General features: G+C 25.9%; 1 protein-coding gene across 1 annotated transcript; it reads right to left on the bottom strand.

The window, feature by feature from the left end:
• Positions 1-4,448: 4,448 nt before the first annotated feature.
• On the bottom strand, positions 4,449-5,747 carry LOC101495243 (protein MKS1). The gene has a single exon (XM_004502542.4). The coding sequence runs from the start codon at positions 5,407-5,409 to the stop codon at positions 4,696-4,698; it is 714 nt and encodes a 237-aa protein (XP_004502599.1). The 5' UTR covers positions 5,410-5,747; the 3' UTR covers positions 4,449-4,695.
• Positions 5,748-20,324: the final 14,577 nt, after the last annotated feature.

Here is a 20,324-nt window from a genome sequence, read left to right as displayed (position 1 = left end):
TATTACTTTCAAGAGTAAATCCAATTATTGAAGTTTTTCCGAAAGTTATTTTACAAAAAAATTGGATAAAAAAATTATATTTTTTATTTAAAGTAAATGATATAAATATGAATGAAATATTATTAATTTTTTATAAGTAAATGTATAAGGGTAAAAAAATATTCCATAAATCAATAACTATACAACTTATAGCGCAAGTTAACTATATCAGTATAAAACTGTTTATACTACAATGCAGGCAGGCTCATTAAACTTAAAGTGTAATATATTTTTTTAAGATAGTATTTTATAATATTAATAAACATATTTTGTAAACTGAACAAACTATCTAGTTTTTTTTAGTGAAACGAACAGAGTCTATAGTAAGTTGCATATAGAGTCATAATTGTCCAAAAATAGCCCATGTAGACCATTGCTCCCAAAAGAAGACCATTGTCCTGTCCAAAGTAAAGAATCCATATAAAAAATATCCGCCTACAATACATGATATTCAAACCCATCATGACTCAAAAACCCAAGGGGTTTGAGGGTTTCTTTAACAGCAAGATAAATGATATCATATATGTATTCCAAGCATCCAAATAATAACATTGCACTAGATTATTGATATCATTCCAAAATTTAGAGACAACTTTACAATCACATAAAATACTAGACTCATATCCATAGATTTAGAAGTAATATATATACAAATTAAGATCTTGATATCGGACCAAACCAATAAAGAAATTCATTCAAAGTTTCATAACTCAACCATATGGTTTAATTACACTTGAATCAATGATAGTTAAATACATTTTTTTTCCATATTTATAAAACGTATTAACATAAAATAAAATGATTAAATTATGTGTTTCGTAAGATATAAGGTCAATAATTAAGTCACTAAGTTTGGTCTAGTGGTGAAAGATTTGAGAAGTACACTAGATTCAAATATTATTGTCTGTCACTTTTATTATTCACGCTAAAAAGGTCAATAAAAAAAGATAAATAATAGAACTCATTTATATGAACTTTATAACTTATTATGTAAAAGAAAATCTTAATTATTATTTGATTTTACTTAACTTTAAAAAATAATTAACAAAATAAAAAAGGTTGACAAAATATAATTAAAAAATAAAAAATAAAAAGTCGATAAACAGATTATAATGACTTTTGGATTAGTACTACTAAATACCAAATTTTAATTTTTTTAATAAAAATTACGAGTAAATTAATAATTTTATTTTATATGTTAGATAAGTTAAATAAATGTATGATATTATATATAAAGTATATTCTTATAAAAATTTATATTTACAGTTTTTATAAAGTAGAAAATGATATTAATTAAGAAACAAAGTTTAAAAATATTTTTGTGAATACAAATGTTAGGTCGTATTTTTCTAACAATCGAGAAAATCATCGATATAAGAGTCATACTTAATATGTAGTCGCTATAAATTGTGCAAAATATATAAACCATTCTTAACAAATTTTTAATTATTAGATTATATAAAATTTATCAAACTCTTTTGTACATATTTTATATTTTAAATTATATTTTATAAAGATAATTTAATAAATTATTTTTCTTTTTATATTCTAGTTTCTAATCCAACATATATTCATAATAATAATTTTAACTAGAGTGACATAATTGGGTATTAATTTATCATATTTTTTTCATCAAAACGCTGGATGGAAACATTATACGATAATTTATATTTCATTTTATATATATCTTATATTTACCATATAATGGGCCATTAAAGGTGATCGATCAATTTCTTACTCAACTAGTCAATTAATCTGATATATATACTTTTTTTTACGGCATATATAGTGATGTCATATACCATTAAGGAGACAATCAAGCCTAACAAAACAACAGATAAAAATCGACTTTCAATAGGATGCCAGGTTGGACTATATATCAATTTAAGAAGTAACTATTTGAAGTAGTGTTTAATTTTTACATTTTATAGTTAATTTATAGTTTTTCTCCCATTTATATTCTTACTATTTTGATAAAATTTATCATTAATTCTCCCCATTTAATAAGAGTACAAAGTGGGATTGAATTTAGTAAAAGGGATTAATTCTAGTGGAGTAAACATTTCCATGAAAAGAAAAATGTACAAAGTTTTGGAATCTGTAATCCAAGTTGATGCCAACCAAAATCTCACATCTGCTTGTAATTATCAATTCTTGTTTCTAGCACTAGTTATTAATTACTATTATTAATATAATGTAAATTTCATCTTTTGATTGTTGTGTTTACTTACTGAACTTTCTTTATTTTTGAATCGCTAACTACTCCGTCAATTTATTATAAAATAGAGAAAGGTAAACCAATTTTGATTGAGTTGTGTATTATAACTTTTGACAATAGGGTAATTAAAGGAAAGAGACATGCTTCTTTTTGGCGTTCTAAAGTACTAGTCATTTTTATTTCTAGAAGCATATAGTAAAATAAATACCTTCATTTTTCCATACCAGAACAAGGCGTGGTTTTGAAACTATTTGATAACTAGCACATTATGATAAAATTTCAACATCACATCTGGGAGCAACTTGGATCCTTATCATGCATGTGTCGCTGCCTTGCCTAAAACCAAAAAGATGGTCTAAAAACTTTTAATTATTCTCTATTTTTTATTATTATAAAATTGACTTTTTATATTGAAAATAATAAGAGTTCATCCGTAAACTATGTTTTGAGATGTACATATTAGACACAATCATATACATATCTCTCTAGAAGCCAAATTTAACTAGGGTGTTTATAAAACATCATTTATGTTAATTTATCTCATATATAATAAAAAATAATAATAATCTCATAACGTTATCCACTTGTAAACATAACTAATGGTATGTTTATAAATAGCTTATTCCAAATAAGAATTTATATAATATATATCTTAATTATAATAAAATGTTTTATTAAATAATTTAAATTTTATATTATTAAATATGATTGAATTTAATTATTTATGATAAATCAGTCCTACAAATCAACTTCAATACTTGAAAACTCTATATGTTATGTTTCTAAAATGTAAACACAGAATTCGAGTCTATTTAGCTTGAAAAATGTATGTATTTTCTATTTTTATCTCATCTTTTCATTTTTAATTAATTGTTTTTCCGTGAGCGATTTCTCTTATTTCAAACAAGAAGAAAAATAAAAATTAATAAAAGAAAAATAAAACAATTTATTTAGATAATTATTATGTTAACGAAATGTTGTAAATTAACATATCACTACTTAATTGAAGTCAAATATTAGTGTTTTAAACAGACAAATTAATCATAACAATTAATTATCGCTGTTTTGTTGCCATGATCGAGGCCATTCCATTGTTGAAGGATGAAAAACAAATAAGAACTTCCTTTTTTATATTTTATAATTAAGTGTTAAATTTTTTTTAATTAAAAAGTGTTATATCTTTGATTCTTTAAAAATGACCTGGATGCATTAATAATCTCGAATAGCATTACACTTTTTCTTTTGAGCTTTTAGTTTTATTAAGTGTTACCTTATATGCATCAGTTCAACATTAAATTCATGTTATATTGGATATTTAAATTAATAGTTAAATGTTTTTTTAAATTATTTTCTATCATTTAGAAAATCATTATAACGAAATATTATTTACTAAAAGTATTAGCAAAATAAAATTTAATTTTTTTAAATTTTTTTGTTATTCATGACAGTGAATAATGAATATTGTTTATAATAAAATCTATAAAAAAAACTAGTATAATGTTTATAAATAATAAAATAATATTTTTAATGAAAATTATTATTTTCTAAATACAAAAGTTAACAATGATTCATAAAAATAATTAATTTTTTGATTTAGAGAATAAATATATTAAAAATACTTGAACCATTTTTTTTAGAGTTACCGACCTAGTACTAGTATTAGTTAAAAAACATTGGTTTTTGGCTGTCATGTAGTCCTACTTCGCTCTGGTTTGCCGGCGGCTATGCTAATCTCAATGGTTTCTGCTTCTATTCTGCCTCTTCCTATTAGATTCTGCCACTGCAACTTGTTTATTTTTTGCTTTGGAAACTATATATTCCAAACCTATCTATATATGGCACTAGAATATCAATTTTACTTTCTTTTATTTTTATTAATAAATAATTATAAAAAAAACTATCTATTCTGCCCACTTTTTCATACCCCATTAATTACATGTATCATATATTATTAATGGTACACCTAATACGCCGGCCCCAAATAGATGTATAAAATATACTCTTATTGTAGTATGCTGAATCTAAAACCTTTAAAAAAAGTTTTGTTTCAATGATCAAGGTTTGCCAGGTATGATTCTGATCATATAAATAATTAATAAATGAAATTGAATATATATTACCAATATTTAATATTTCAACTAACAAATGAAATGCAATATTGAAATGGACATTACATGACAAAAGAATAATGTCAACGGTGAAGGTCATAAACAATTTGAGCTGCAAAATGTCTCAAAATAAATCCAATTCCAGCTAGTTGCTAGTACTTTCTTTTTGTGTTTCTCAAACTAGAAAATAACTCAACAAGGTAAACTAGCTAGGTAAGTAAAGTAAAGTAAAGTAAAGTAAAGTAAATCATATGCCCTATATCTAAAAATCTTTGTATACAAAATGAAAGTGTAATGCAAATTGAACAAAAAATAAATGTGAAGCATTTATTAGTCTAAGAAATAGTTGAATAAGTCAATAGTAGGAGTATGAGGTGAAACAAAATTAGAAGGACTAGGCAAGAAGAAATTAGCACCACCCTCCATAAAATTTCTGCTACTATGAAGTACAGGACTAAAATCATGAAGGAAATTATTAACCATGTTTGGATCCGAAGATGGCGGCGAAAAAAAGTTTGAAGGAATCGGTGACAATGAAGCCGGTCCCGGAGACAAAATCCCTTGAAACATCATGTTTCCTCTCTCCAATATTCCATGATTCATCAATTGTACTTGTTCTAATTCATGCACATCGTTCATAATTACATCATGATTAGTACTTGTTATTGGTACTACTCTTTGTTGCACTTGTTTCTTTCCCAAAGGTGACATGGCTTTTTCAACGGTGGCGTAACGTGCCGCAGGCGATATAGTTCCGTCACCGTTGAAAGGGTCTATGTTTGATGATGATGATGATGTTGAGCCGGTTAGACGTTGAACGAGGTTCATGAAGTCACCAGGTGTGGTGTGAATTACCTTAGGAGATACGGTGTATATTATTATTGGTTGACGTGGTGGTTGTTGTTGTTGTTGTTGTGGCGGCGGCAACGGTGGTTTTTTGCTGATCTTGTGAGAGTCTTTGTGTATTCTTAGAGGAGTAGGTCGTGGGCCTTGAAGCTCTCTTCTTGGCGATCTTCCGGTAGAAATGTCTGGCAAGTGATTCATGTTGCTATATATTTATGTTAAAAAAAATGAAATTGAAATTGTGATTAGAAGAGAAAGGGGGTGTGAATAGTATTATTGTATGGAGGAGTAAGGAAGCGTAATTGTTGTGAAGTTTATAAAGTGGGGGATTAATATAAGAGCTGACATGAAATATGTAAAAAGCTAGCTAGAGATCTGGTCAACGATGAAGCGGAGGATTATTAATTAAATGTAAAAAAACATTTGTTGGGAAGTTTTGGCTTATTCTAAAGAGTAAATATATTTTTATAGGGAAATTATAGCAACGGCCGGTTTCGTGATGTTATGGTTGTCTGAATCTGAACGCGTTTGAATGAATAGAAGAAAAGAGTTGGAAAAGGTCATGCCAATGTCATTGTAATGTAAGTACTATGGCGATGTGAGCAAGTAAGCTACTCTAGTCTTGTGTGGAGTACCATTACCAAGGTGCAAGTGGATACATGTCTTAAGTTGACAACTTTGACACTAGCTTTTTTTTTTTTGGCACAATTCTTTGACACTAGCTTTATCCAATCTTCTATGTCAGATTAAATGAGAATAATATATATCTATGAGAGATAAGTGGAAAACTACCGTGTAAAACTTAATATTATGACATATCTAAACAAGTATTTTTTATAAACATATATTATAAAGTTCATCTTTAGAATTTTTCATATACTATCTATATAAAATTTTATATTTATATATCTTAAATTATTTAATATTTTATTCGTTTTATTTTAATTGTTTAATTTGAATTATGTACGATTATTAAAAAAATTATTAGTTTTGTTGATTTTAATGATAAAATAAAGTATATTTACTCAAAATGTCATTATTAATTATAGTTAATTAAAAAAATTAATAAATAAAGGATATATTAATAAAAAAATTAATTAATTTTATAGACTGACAGATAATTTAAAAAAGACAAAATAACAAATTAATGAGATGGGGAGAGTTAGTCTGAGTATTGTGGTGTGGTGTTTGTAATGGTTGTGTAGGTTTAGCCAAAACTCACATTAATTTTGTGCACTATGATTATGAACCGTACATTTTGGGTGTACCATTGTAATACTTTCTTCTACTTAGAAACTGTTAATTAGTATTGATTAATATATTTTTCCTTTGAAAAAAAAAATTATACACTTTCAAAGTAACGTCTGTTTGATGAACTTTTATTAAATGAATTAATTTTGACATCTAACTAGTATTATTAGATCTTGACTCTCTCAATTTATATATATATATATATAGAGAGAGAGAGAGAAGAGTTGAGATTATTTGACACTACTTGACAAATTTAATACTATGACACATTTGATAATTTTTAACTGTATAATTTCATTATAAAATTTACAATTTAAACATATATAAAAGTTAAAATATATTTAATATAAATTAAATAAAATATATCTTGATTTTTATTTATAAAATTAGAGAGTATCACATGTGTTTATAAAATTTAACACTAATTTTAAACTAGTTTAATAAAAGTTATTAAGATCTCTTAGTGAATTATAATTCCCCTCTTAAATTTGTTTGTCTTAAATTTTAGTTTTGTGCTCGGATAACTGTGTTCTCTTGTTTTTGTTTCTCCTTTATCATTGTTATATCTTTTTTCATTGATACAATTTTATTTTGCTTGCTTAAGAAAACCTAAGTTCATCTAGGTTAATTAATCATAAGTATATATATACTTTTCTGTGATAAAATTATACTACTATGCTCCTCGGTGAATCACATGGACACAATATCTAGAACGAAGCAAGTCTTCTGAAAAGAAAATATTTTATTTTATGGCTGACTTTAGGAAAAACATAAGGTTCCATTAAATAAAAGATATGTAATTAAATTACATGTTGAAAAACTTATTATTAATAAGAAATGGGGTCTTGACAAATTATATGAGTTAATTAATCATGGTGAACTAAAGGACTTTTAATATATTTAAGTAAGATGTTTCATATTAAATTTTATAAATTAACATAATCTAATTTATCTAACATTTGTCTATAAAAAATTATATAATTTGTGATAGTATATAAATTTCAACGATGACATAATTGTACAATCATTAAATAAAATTACAATCACTATTAAATAACTTTTTATATAAACACTCATAATTTTCATACAATCATTAATATTTAATAATAAATATTTCATTTTCTCTTTATATATCTCTTCTTCTTATCGTATCATTATCTCTATTTAATATTTAATAATAAATATTTCATTTTATCTTTATATATCTCTTCTTCTTATTGTATCATTATCTCTATTTAATATTTAATAATAAACATTTCATTTTCTATTTATATATCTCTTCTTATCGCATCATTTTCTCTATTTTTGACTCTTTCAAGAAATACCATATATGTATAGGTGTATGTCAATATTTTTTCTAATAAACGATACGTTGATATTCTGCTCCAAATTAATTACATATAGTATTATTCCTGATACATTGGTACTTGATCAGTACTTCACTATATATATTCTAGACTTTATAGAAGAGTCTATTAACTAAGAAAGAATTATATCATGAAAAGGTCAAAGTCCTATACATCGTCAATATGTAGCAGTTACGAACAACTATACCGCTGAAAATATTAGTAATTTGTTTGGGAAATTTATTATACCTGAACATATAGAGGAAATGGTCATGTGAAAAATACGCTGAATTGAAAAGGGGTATTAATTTACGGAGAACACATCCGAAGCTACCTCAGCCCTTCTTAATATATAGAAGTTGTCAATCAACCGAACTAATCAACTTGCTCAGCTCTGGAATTAATGTATAAGTTTCTTTTAAACATTTATAATTAGTGTTTAATTTTGACCTTGATTTTCATCCTTGCTAGTTGCTAGAGGGTGAACTAATGTCGCTATGCCAGGATCGTGACCAAGGGATCCATATAGTTCCACTTGGAAACGAAAATTAATATGAAGGACTTAATAACGAAAATTTTAATTAATGTAACGCTAAATTGTATTTGTATACAGGATGACTTTTCCGTAATAGGTTTTAGTCTTCCTTCTTTTCTTTCTTTTGATTTTGCTATTTTTTCCCTAATGATCTTTCTTTACCGATTATTCATAGTGATTAGTGAAGCATCAACACTTCCTCTTTTGCTAAAAAATATATATAAACAAAGACTTAACTAATTTCCTTTTAATGTACCGATGAATTGAAGAACCTTTTACTTAAGCTTCAAATGTACTTTTAGTTTCTATATTTTAAATTTTGGCAATTTTGATTAACAGTTTTAAAATTGCAATTTTAGTTCTTTTGCAAATAATTGATTCTTCTTGATTTTAACTTATTTAATGGTCACATGATCACTTTATTTATTTTTCATAATTATGTGCAATATACAATTTTTTATTTTTTCTAATTGTCAACTTTTTTTTTGTTAAAATATGTTTTTTATTCTTACAAATATGTTTTGTTTTGATTTCAGTCATTGTAATTTTTTTTTTATATCATTGCAAACTCTAACAAGTTTTAAAAAATTCTTTATGAATATTTTTTAGTAAAAAAAGTGGTGACATGGTTAATTTTGGATGAATTGGCACATGGTGACTGTGTAATGGTTGTTGACTAGATAATATTTAATATTTAAATTTAAAATTCATTTTATTAACTCATTTAATTATTTAATTAAAAACTTAAAACTAATTAATTAATTAATAAACCAATTAAACAATAAAAATTCAATGATATTCATCTTTAACCCTAAATTTTTTAATAAAAACTCAACAACCTTCATCTTCAACTCTAATTTTTTCATCTTCAAATCATAAATTTTTATCTGAATTTAAACCTATTATTTTTCTTATCTGAATCCAGATATGAGCATTTGTTATTTGAGGATGAAGAAATTAGGGTTGAAGATGATAATTGTTGAGTTTTTATTAAAAACTTTGGAGTTGAATATGAAGATTATTGAGTTTTTATTATTTAATTAATTAATTAATTAATTAGTTTTAATTTTTTAATTAAATAATTAAATGAGTTAATAAAATAAATTTTAATTTTAAATATTAAATATTGTTTAGTCAACAATAATTACACAGTCACCATGTACCATTTCATCAAAAATTAGTTATGTCACAATTTGTAAAATGAGCTAAAGTTAAAGGCTAGAATTTTAATTTTCTAATTATAGACGCCAAAATCACCCGATTTTAAAATTTCATATGCTAAAAGTGCATTTTAGTCCTTACTTAACTAACAATATACTAGTATTCTTTAAAACACTTCAAAATACTCTCTAATTGATTGGAATTCAAATTAATTCCATTGAATTACATAAGTCTCGTATAAATTTGGTGAAATTCATATAAATTTTAGGTTAAATTGCAACTGCAGTCCTTTAACTTAATTGTAGTTAATGTTTTAATCTTTTATCTTCTTTTTTCTTTTTTTTTTCCCAAGTGGTCATTTGTTTTAATTTTAAGTGACAATTTGATATTTTATGTATTAAAATGTCAACAATGTTGTCCTATTTTTTTCACAAACATTCAAAAAAATCATCAAAAATTTCAAACAAAACTCATAAAATTCATTGTCATCTTCAATAAAATGCAAATTTAATCAAATTCATAATTTAAATCTTTAAATAAGCTCATATTTTCATTCTTTATTTGATATTGTTGGAGATGAAAATATGAGTTTATTTGAATATTTGAGTTATGCATTTGACGAAATTTGCATTATATTGAAGAAGATTATTAATTTTATGGGTTTTGTTTAAAATTTTTAATGATTTTTTTGAATGTTTGTAAAATAAAAAGGATAACATTGTTGACATTTTAAAATATAAAATATCAAATTGTCACTTGAAACTAAAATAAAGAACCAAATAAAAAAAAAGATAAATAACTAAAACGTTAACTAAAATTAAATTAAGGGATCACGAATGCAATTTAATTTAAATTTTATACAATAAAAACAAATATGTTAAAAAATATGAATTAAAAAGTATTTTGTTTTTTATAAATATGTCTCCACACCTTTCTTACTATATCTTAACATTTTACGAACAAAGTTGATGTATTTGTGTGTTGATAATATAAGTGTTATTCAAATAGTTGCAAATCATATTTTTCATAAGCACACAAAACATATAGAAGTAGAACGTGAAGCCTATGATAATCATGTTATCATCCCTCGCATAAATATTCAATTTCAAGTGTTAGACATTCTTATCAAAGTTGTTCCTCGCTTGTGCCCTTACTTTGTAGTTAGCAAATTGATGTTCATTGACCATCCGCATCAATTTCAGGGATAGTGTGAATCAAAAAATAATGTCAGTTTGGTTAGACAAATTAAGATTTGATGTGTTCCCTTCAATTTGTAATTACGAGATGTAAATGTTGTAACTATTTATTTATACTGAGAAATATCAAATCAAAAAGACATTAAGTCAATTTTACTGACAATGTGTACCATTAAGTTATAGTTTACAACGTTCCATAAATATAACTCAATTTGTAGTAGCAAAATTATTGATATATAGGGGTTCAAGTTTGAATTCAAAATTTGTTATTTCTCTAAAGTTAAAGTATGTAAATCTAACAACTAATCTATTTGATGTAAAACTTATATTTTATTTTATTTATATATATATTTATGAAAACTGAATAAAGGGTATATTTTTGAAAGTGTTAAGGTATATTTATTTGGGGAACAAGTGTGAAATTTTCTTCTCCCTACTCTGCAATGCTTTCTGGTATGAATAATTTGAAATAGTTTTAGAATCAAAATATACATCTCAATTGGCCAATTCAAAAGTATATTTTGAATTTTTTGAAAATATAGGAGGTGAAAAACTAAATAAAAAACCCCGCAATTATGGTTGAGATATGTTTAGGGTTTAGGAAAAAAAAACTAAGACTTTTGTTCAGAAGTATATATTTAAAGGGAAAAAAACTGTTTTAATATGAATGTATACTTTAAATGTCTGTAGAGCAAGAAAATAACATCCCCACCTAGAATTAGATTGCATGCATAAACAACAATGATAAAGCCCAAGGGTATCCGGCTTGGCCCATTTTCTGATACCAAGTTTTATTTCCATTACTTCCACAATGACAAAATATAGTGACAAATAGCAACACAGTTACAAAGCCAAGGTTTCAAAATAATATTGATCAAATATTTTTACAGCATAGTCTTTTAAAAACTTTTAACATGCTAGTTATATCAATCCACTTATCTATTATTTAGATATATATTAAATTATAAGTATATAATATACTTTAACACTTATTAAAAACAATATAATTTTTTTATTTCATGTAAAAACTAAATATGATTATTAAATTACCCTCACCCTTAATTATTGCGATAGTTTTTCACAAAATTAAAGAAATAATGCAAGAATATTTTTACAATAATGTCATTAAATATAAATAAATTAGTTTATTGTTGCTTATATTTAAAGTAACAAATATATTTCCTTATTTTATTTATAATTAAGGTTGAATGGAAACAAGAGTTTGACATTATGAAAACAAACTCACATATATTAACTATCTAATGTGATACTTAAGTATTTATAGAGTTGAAAACTACTCAATATATTAGACTTTTTTAATGTGAGATTTTAACAAATTTTTAAATTCATACACTAACATACTCTATGTTCTAACCAGAATTTATGTTGAAACTTCTTATCTCTGACCACAGAGAATCTGACGACTCCAACCTCTAACATCATCATTGCGAGTGTCTGTTGTAGATCCCTACTCAGCCGCACACCACCGCCTCCATTTCCTCATTCGGTACCCGTCACCTGAAAACTCAATAGTCGTCACAAAGTCAGGTCCCACCCACAGGCTTGCATGTACTTCCTCTCCTTCACCTTCATTTCCCTTCTTCTTGATTTGTTTCTTAAGGATGCAACACCTCCACTTTTGCAAATAAAAAACTCAGAATATTTTAATATCATTATTATTTTTTTATTTAATTAAATTATTTTTGTTATCAATTTGGTTGGTTACATCATTTTTTTTGTTGCTTACATCACAAGTTACGGTTATGCCATCAAATAAATTATGCCACCTCAATTCCCATACTCTAAATAAATTTAATTTACTATATCTATAAACTTAATTTTACATGAATTGAGTTAAAGTAAGAAATCTATTTAGATGTAATTGAAAAAAAATTGGAATATGCGACCACAATGTTTTGTTATATATTAACTTAGCAGATCGGACTCTAGGCTCATGTAATTTTATTTAAGATTACTACTTTTCATCTTTTGAGTTTTGTACCATGCACCCCTACTTTAACCTCTTACCCTCTTTCCAAATGAAAATATCATTTTGCCTTTTTTTATTATCTATAAACCCCTCAAAAAAATTTACCACTCAATTATTCACCCTCTCTTTCGAAACTTACAAAATTTACCCTACCATTCGAAATTTTACAAATCTTTGAAATATAAAAAAGTGACTTTTTTTTTAAGTTTTTAAAATTTTTGAAACTTTTGATGAATCTGAAACTTTCGAAACCTATTTTTTCAGATTTAATAAAAAAATTCAAAGCTTTTGATCAACTTGAAAGTTTCAAAACATAATTTTTCAGATTTGATCAAAACTTTCGAACTTTTTGATCCACTTGAAATTTTCGAAACACATTTTTCCAGTTTTGATAAAAAAAAAACCTTCAAACTTCTTGATTAACTTGAAATTCCCGAAACACATTTTTTTTCCAGATTTTCGAAGGTTTCCATCAATTTGAAATTTTCAAAGCATAATATTCAAAACTTTCTTCGAAATGTTTGAAATAGTAACATCTTCGAAGGTTTCAAAAAGTTCAAAACTTTCGAAAGTGTCAAATTAGATGAAATTTTTGAAATGTTGTTAAATAATTGAAAAATAATTAAATGTTGTATTTTAAATATTGTATTAATAATATTATTATTAATTAAATTTAATATACTTTTTGAAATCAGGTATGAGTAAATTTGAGGTTCTTGCTATAATAACGACAATAGATTATACAAAAATATTCACTACCGATCATGTATTATTACTGATAATTAATTTTAGAAGTTTTAGCTTTTAATGTATAGACATATATTGATGTTTTATTTGAAACATATTTTGTAGATATTTTTCTCTCGAAAAGCTGTATTTGAATGAACAAAAAATATTGGAAGGCAAAATAAAATTTTAATTGTTACCATTCGATATGATAAAGCAACCAAAAAGAAAGGAAGAAAAGATAAATTAATTTTGGAATACGAAAGATGTGGAAGGTCTAAATCAAAACCAAAATCAACAGTAACTTGTTCTCACAAGGAAAATTGTCCATTTAGAATCAAATGTATATCGTTATGTATCAGTAAATGATGGAAAATTAGTGTTTGTTGTGGAACACACAATCACGATTTAGTGGATACTTTAAATGCAGTGGTACCCCACAAATAGTCGCGAGAGCGATCTAAATCAACAAACAAACTAACATATTTTGCCTCCACACGAGTATGTGTTTTGTCGGCAAAACGTGTTGCCAACTAAATGCAACAGGTACGTTCTAGCCGCACACTAAAACATGTTAGTTTGAATGAGACATCTATATAAATCATGCATCTATTGCAGTCTATATTGCACACATTTATTATAATTAATCTCATTGCATGGTTCCTCCCATGCTGCACCTAACAACGCATGTGCAGCTCTCACAACATTATTAGTGTTCATATTCACTGGTGCATCAAAAAGTTTACCTCATGGTGAGATGTGAAGAAGATTGGTGATGCCGTCCAACGTGATGGTCATCTCTCCAAATGACAAATGAAATGTGTTGATCTCTTTATGCCACTCTTTAACAAAAGTAGATATCAGATCACCATCAACCATAGTCAAATAAGTTGAAGACAAATGTAGCTGTCCAGATTCTCGAATCCAATTATGTACAACATCTAGCATAAGAACTTCAACAAACTTCTTCAGCTTCAAACCATGTGTAATCACATTTAACGAGTCATGATCCTATGAGTAATTAAAGAACATAACAATAAATACATATTCTTATTTAAATAAATAATTAATTAAATATAATGAAAAAATATAATAAATAATTATTCTTAATTAAAAATTTAATTAATTAAAATATATCTCTCATTCCCATATCCTACGAGCCATGTGGTGTTCATAATGTGTTATACATATGTCATCAACGGTCCTCCGGGAAATCCGGGCTACTGATCCTGCTCTTCGATGTTCTGGTCAGCCTCATCAACATCCTGGTCAACCTCATCAACATCCATGTCAGCCTCATCAACATTCTCATGCATATACTCTTCTTCAACATATTGCTTCTCAGCATGGTCCATTTGTGCAGACTCAGGGATATTCTTCTCCATTTGTGCAAGCTCAGCGACATCATCCTAAATATCATGTCTACGACGACGCTGCATAGGTGGACGATTTGTTTCATTCCATCGTTTGTGTGATGATATAGTTGGAATTCGCTCCGCTCTATCACCATTATCACCTCTCATAACGCCTCGGGCAATAATGCGAATAATTTGTCCAAACGCATCTATGGTTCTTGGCACTACAATATATCAATAATTAAAAAAATAGAAAAAAAATTATAAACTATTTCTAAACTTTCGATCAATACCAAACTTTCGAAATTGTTTCGGAACTTTTCATCAATACCAAATTTTTGAAACTGTTTCGAAACTTTCCATCAATGCCAAACTTTTGAAAGTTTTGAGTATGTCAATTTTGAAAGTTTCAAGCAATAGAAAATTCTTGGAGGTTTGAAATTTTTGAAATGTTATATTTCAAAAATTTCAAAAGTTTGAAAAAATTGAAAAAAAATTGGAAAAAATGTGTTTCGAAAGTTTCATATTGTTAGAAACTTCCGAAATTTTGAAAAAAAATGTGTTTCAAAAATTTCAAAATTTTCGAGAATACTTCTAGATTTCAAAGGTTTGAAAGTTTCGAAGCTTTGCAATATTCAGAATTCTAGATTTCGAAAATTTGATAGTTTCAAATGAAATAAGTGTTAAAATGAATGATAACTTTTTTTGAGTTTTCTATTGATAAGAACAAAGGCAAAATGGTATTTTCATTTGGGAAGGGGTGAGAGGTTAAGGTAGGGGGTGCATGGTACATAATTCCCATTTTTTTTGCTTGTTTTATTCTATAATCATATTTACATTCCTAATATTTAGTATCAAATTTTAATACCTAAAAATATCAACTCAATTTCCTTTTAAAAAATAGATTAATTTGAAGTGTCATTATATTTTATCTTTGCTTAATACCCTTTAATTGTGATAATTTGGTGATCTTAATTAATTAACTTTTTTTAATAGGGTTGACTAAGATGAGACATTTTGTCTATCCTAATTTTTTATATATGAGTTGTGACAACTTGATGATATTAAACTCTCAAATAATAATAGTTCTTTAACAAAATATGATTGATTGAGATGCGACATCTTATCGATCCTAATTCAAGAGGCTTGAGATGTTAAACATGGTCAACCAAATCCAAATAAATAACCAAACACATTCATCAAAATCAATTTTTCAGTCTTTTACCTTCAACAAATCACCAATTTTTCTTTATCACATCAAATTTTCGCAACATAAACGCATTTCTTTAAAAGCAATTAACATATTATATTTTTCACTCAATATTCTTTCCTATGGCTATGGCATTTGAAGGATTCTATAGTATGGAGTTTCTTAAATTTTGGAGCTCTGACTCTTTAGTATGACTATGGCATTCGAAGGATGGTGTTTATTTTTATTAATTCGAGGTTGTTGTTTTTGCTCTAAAGATACAGAACTTGAAAATTTGGAGAGGCCGAAAGAGTGAATGTGTTGAGAATAGAATACATGTGTTATTTAAATAAATGAAGTTTTTAATTTTGGCAATTTTTTTATCTAAAAGATGATAATTGATCAAACCCTCCTTTTATATGACTATTATTTTCACTTTAACAACAAGTAAAATTATTTTTCGCTTTTTTTCTTTCTTTCTTTCTATTATTATAATTTTATTTTTCTAAATTTAATAACTTAAATTTTAATACATATCAATAATTGATACATTTTAGTTTCCACACAAAAAAATATTTTTAACTTATTTTTTGTATAATATATATATCACTATTTCTTACATGAAGACATAATTTTAATATATGATTTAATCCTCAGAATATGTTAGTTTCCTTGGATGTTAAATCTAAATCAACTTGTTATATATATAATGATGGTAATATTTAAAACTGCATAGTTTAATTAATATATATTTTCTCTAGCCTATTTTTTATAATAGATAATTAAATTAAAATTTAGTTATAAAAAATTAATATAATTGACCTATATTATGGTTTTAGTCTAAAGGTAAACCTCGCTATTTTAATAAATTTTAATAAAATATTATATTTTTTCTCTATTTTTTATTAAAAATAATAAGAGTCTATAGTTGGATCACTTATTGAGAGGTCGATATTAGACATATCCATGAAAATATTATATTAGTCCTTTAATTTTTTTGTCAAGTTAGTCTTTTATGTTTGTAAACGTTATAATGTTGAACTATTTTTAGTCACAACCTTATTTCAATTATTTTTAATTAGAATTTTAAAAAATTTATTATGAATTTTGTTATCGATTATATCAAAAACAACATAATAATTTTCATGTGATTTCATGATATGGATATTAAAAAAATTTCAAATTTAATTTTCAGAATCTTAATATATTTCTTACTTAAAATTCTTTTTTGTTTAATTATCTTTTAAAATATTGATTGAAAGTTTATATTGTTAAGATAATGACAATTAAATATTGGACTATGGTCATGTGGACATAATTGGATTTAGTTTTTTCTTACTTTCCGACTTTCAAACACATAATTTGGCGGGGTGTTTTGCAACGTTTTATAGAAGGTGTGTAAAACTATTATACTATGATGCTGAGTTTGAATATTGATTTGTGTAAGTTGGAGTACTCCTCTACTCTTTAATAAAACTTATCTGTTTATTAAAAAAATTATTATAATTAAAACTCAAAAGTTAGATAATTTTTTTTAATGAAAAGTTACGTGAGTTTATTGAAATTAAAAAGATTAATAGAATTTTAGATTTTAAATTTATTGATTAAAAATTAGACTCAATGTTATGATATTTATGATTATAAAAGACGCACTTAATAAAAAAATTACTTCTTACAATAAAAAGATTTACTTCTTTCAATAAAAGATTAATATATCATTTTTGTTTGATTTAAAACATCTCATAATGTATTTTGCTTTGTTTTTTAGTTCGCTCATGATAGCAATAATCTCAAAGTGTTGCCCCACCTATATTCCAATATCCACTAGTTCGAATAAACCACTGGACATATAATCCCTCATATATCTCATCATCTACAATCATGATGGCTTTATATCTACTCATTCTAATTTCTGATTTCATCAATAGAACCAGCAAGCACATGTCATGTGCCCTATATATTGTACTTAATTAATTTTAACGGGTGAATAGAGCTTGCTCTTTGAATTTGTTGATGCATGCACATTTAGAAAAAATGAATATGGTTGTTGATTTGGGTTTAATATATAAGAAAAGAAAAATAGTATTAGAAGGAGTTTGAGACGTGGAAGCCACTGATCCTCAAGTATATGAATACGTATATGATGGCATCTTTCGTGAAAGCAACGTTAAACCCCCACGTGCTTAGAATGTTCTCGGTAGTTCCATCGAATCTCCACTCCTATGATTGCAACCCTTAGCTACGCACCATACTCTCTCATTATGTTCCTTTAATGTAAACATTAATTCCCTACTTACCTATATATATTTGTATCTTAGTTCCATATCCACACACAGCCATGAATCATGCTTAATTTCTCAATTTTATGGAACATTTAAATAAGTACAACTTGTGTTTAGAGCTTGAGGATTTGTATGCTTAGGAAAAGTCTAATGCGCTACACGGTGTATGTAATACGAGCAAATACATATGAAGTTAATTGACATTTTTTATTGACAGATATTAATAAATTAATAATTAAATTAATTTTTTGAATTCAAAATCGATATCTCTATGTATTTGATATTTCTTAACTTATCAATTAAATTAATTTTTTACATATCTTTGATTGGAGTACTTTAAAACAACTATCAATGTTCATTTTCCCTTACTAATAAGAGGTGATGCAATAATATTATTTTGGTACCATAACTATTTTAATTTTGAAACTAATTAATTTGGAGAGGATCCTTTGAAGGTGAATATACTATTGTTTGCAAAATAATTAATCCCTAGGTCACCCGTTTTTGTAGTCAATGAACTATATGAAATTCAGCGGATCAGAGAAAAGTTAATAAGTTGACCATTATGAGGTTGAATTAATTAATAAAAAAAGTGCGCATAATTGCAATGAAATCTAGGTTCAATTGCCGATTTTAGACTTTAAAAATGAATAAAAAGTGATTATAGATATGCCACGTATCCCCTTTAAGCACGTGCACATGCTCATGCTCATGCTCCCACACCGCAACGCTAGCCTTTTTTCCATATACTATGTGAAACTGAAACTTATTCCATAAACCACAATTCTCTTCACTACATCCAATACTCTGTACATTGTTTCATACTACATTCTTGCCGACTTTTATCGCCCGCAAAATAATGAAATCAATCGCATTAATTTACTCCTCTATCTTCATTCGGAATTGCAGCGCTGAAATTAACCAAACTTTCATAATTTGACATTTCGGCCTCATCATCACACTCAAAATTTTACCGACAAATATTAAACAAATTTGGTTAAAATTCAATATTTGAGCATTAAATTACTTCTTCCGTCCATTATTATAGAAACCAATGACAAAAATCACGGGTACAAAATAAAACTGTTGAGTAATAAACTAGTTAAAAATGTGTGTTATTTTTAGAAATTTACTCTTATAATTATTATCACAACAGAGAAAAATTATTTACATTTATTAATAATCAATTTAATAAAAATATTTCTGTAAAAAATTATTAATTCACGTTAAACTTTACAAATAGTCTTATATTAAGAAAGAGAAAATAAAAAGTTATCTTAACTACAAAGAAAATAAATAATAAAAAATACTATGCACTTACTTTTTTACCGGAGAAATCAACTTATATATCAAATTTTAGTAAGCTGTAAAAAAGTTAACTTAAAAACATCTTCCACATCTATAATTAAAAGGTAACTTTGTTTTTTATATATAAGAAAAAATTAAGATTTAATTTTAAAGTATATTTATTGTTTAAATTATTTTTATACTTTTATTTACAATTTTTTTTTTAATATTATTAGTTAATATCTAACGTGTCACGGTTTTTAATAAAGATAAATATATAAAAATAACTAAAAAGTCAAAAAAATTAAATAATACACTAATTTTAATATTTTTTCTTATAAATAAGATTAAAGATAGTGGTTATTAACATTTGTTTATTAAAAAATAATCTTTCATTTGTCTTACAATTTTCAGTGTAATTCTTCTTTTAATATTTTTTTAGTTAATAATTTATGTCATTTAATATACAATAATACATTGATATCTAATAAAAAATAATTTAATAAAAATGATAATTTTTATTCAATATAAGGAAATTAGTAAGTTATCGATGATGCGATAGTGAGAGTAATAAATAGAAGTAACGACTAGGCAAGGTAGAGTTTGACTTATCAACTTCAATCACCCTCAAGATATAGCCCAATGAAGAAACGCCACGCGAGTGAATGAGACACGCCTCATCCGCCTATGAAACAGCACACTATAACATGAAATTCACATCAACATCGTAAACTCTCACATAAAGACTCACACAACCATATGCACATGTACACACACTCACACCCTTCCTTAATTCTA

Source organism: Cicer arietinum, chromosome 5 (assembly GCF_000331145.2).
Source record: "Cicer arietinum cultivar CDC Frontier isolate Library 1 chromosome 5, Cicar.CDCFrontier_v2.0, whole genome shotgun sequence".
Lineage (NCBI taxonomy): Eukaryota > Viridiplantae > Streptophyta > Magnoliopsida > Fabales > Fabaceae > Cicer > Cicer arietinum.
Note: the sequence above shows the minus strand (reverse complement) of the source record. Positions and strands in the feature narration are given on the sequence as shown.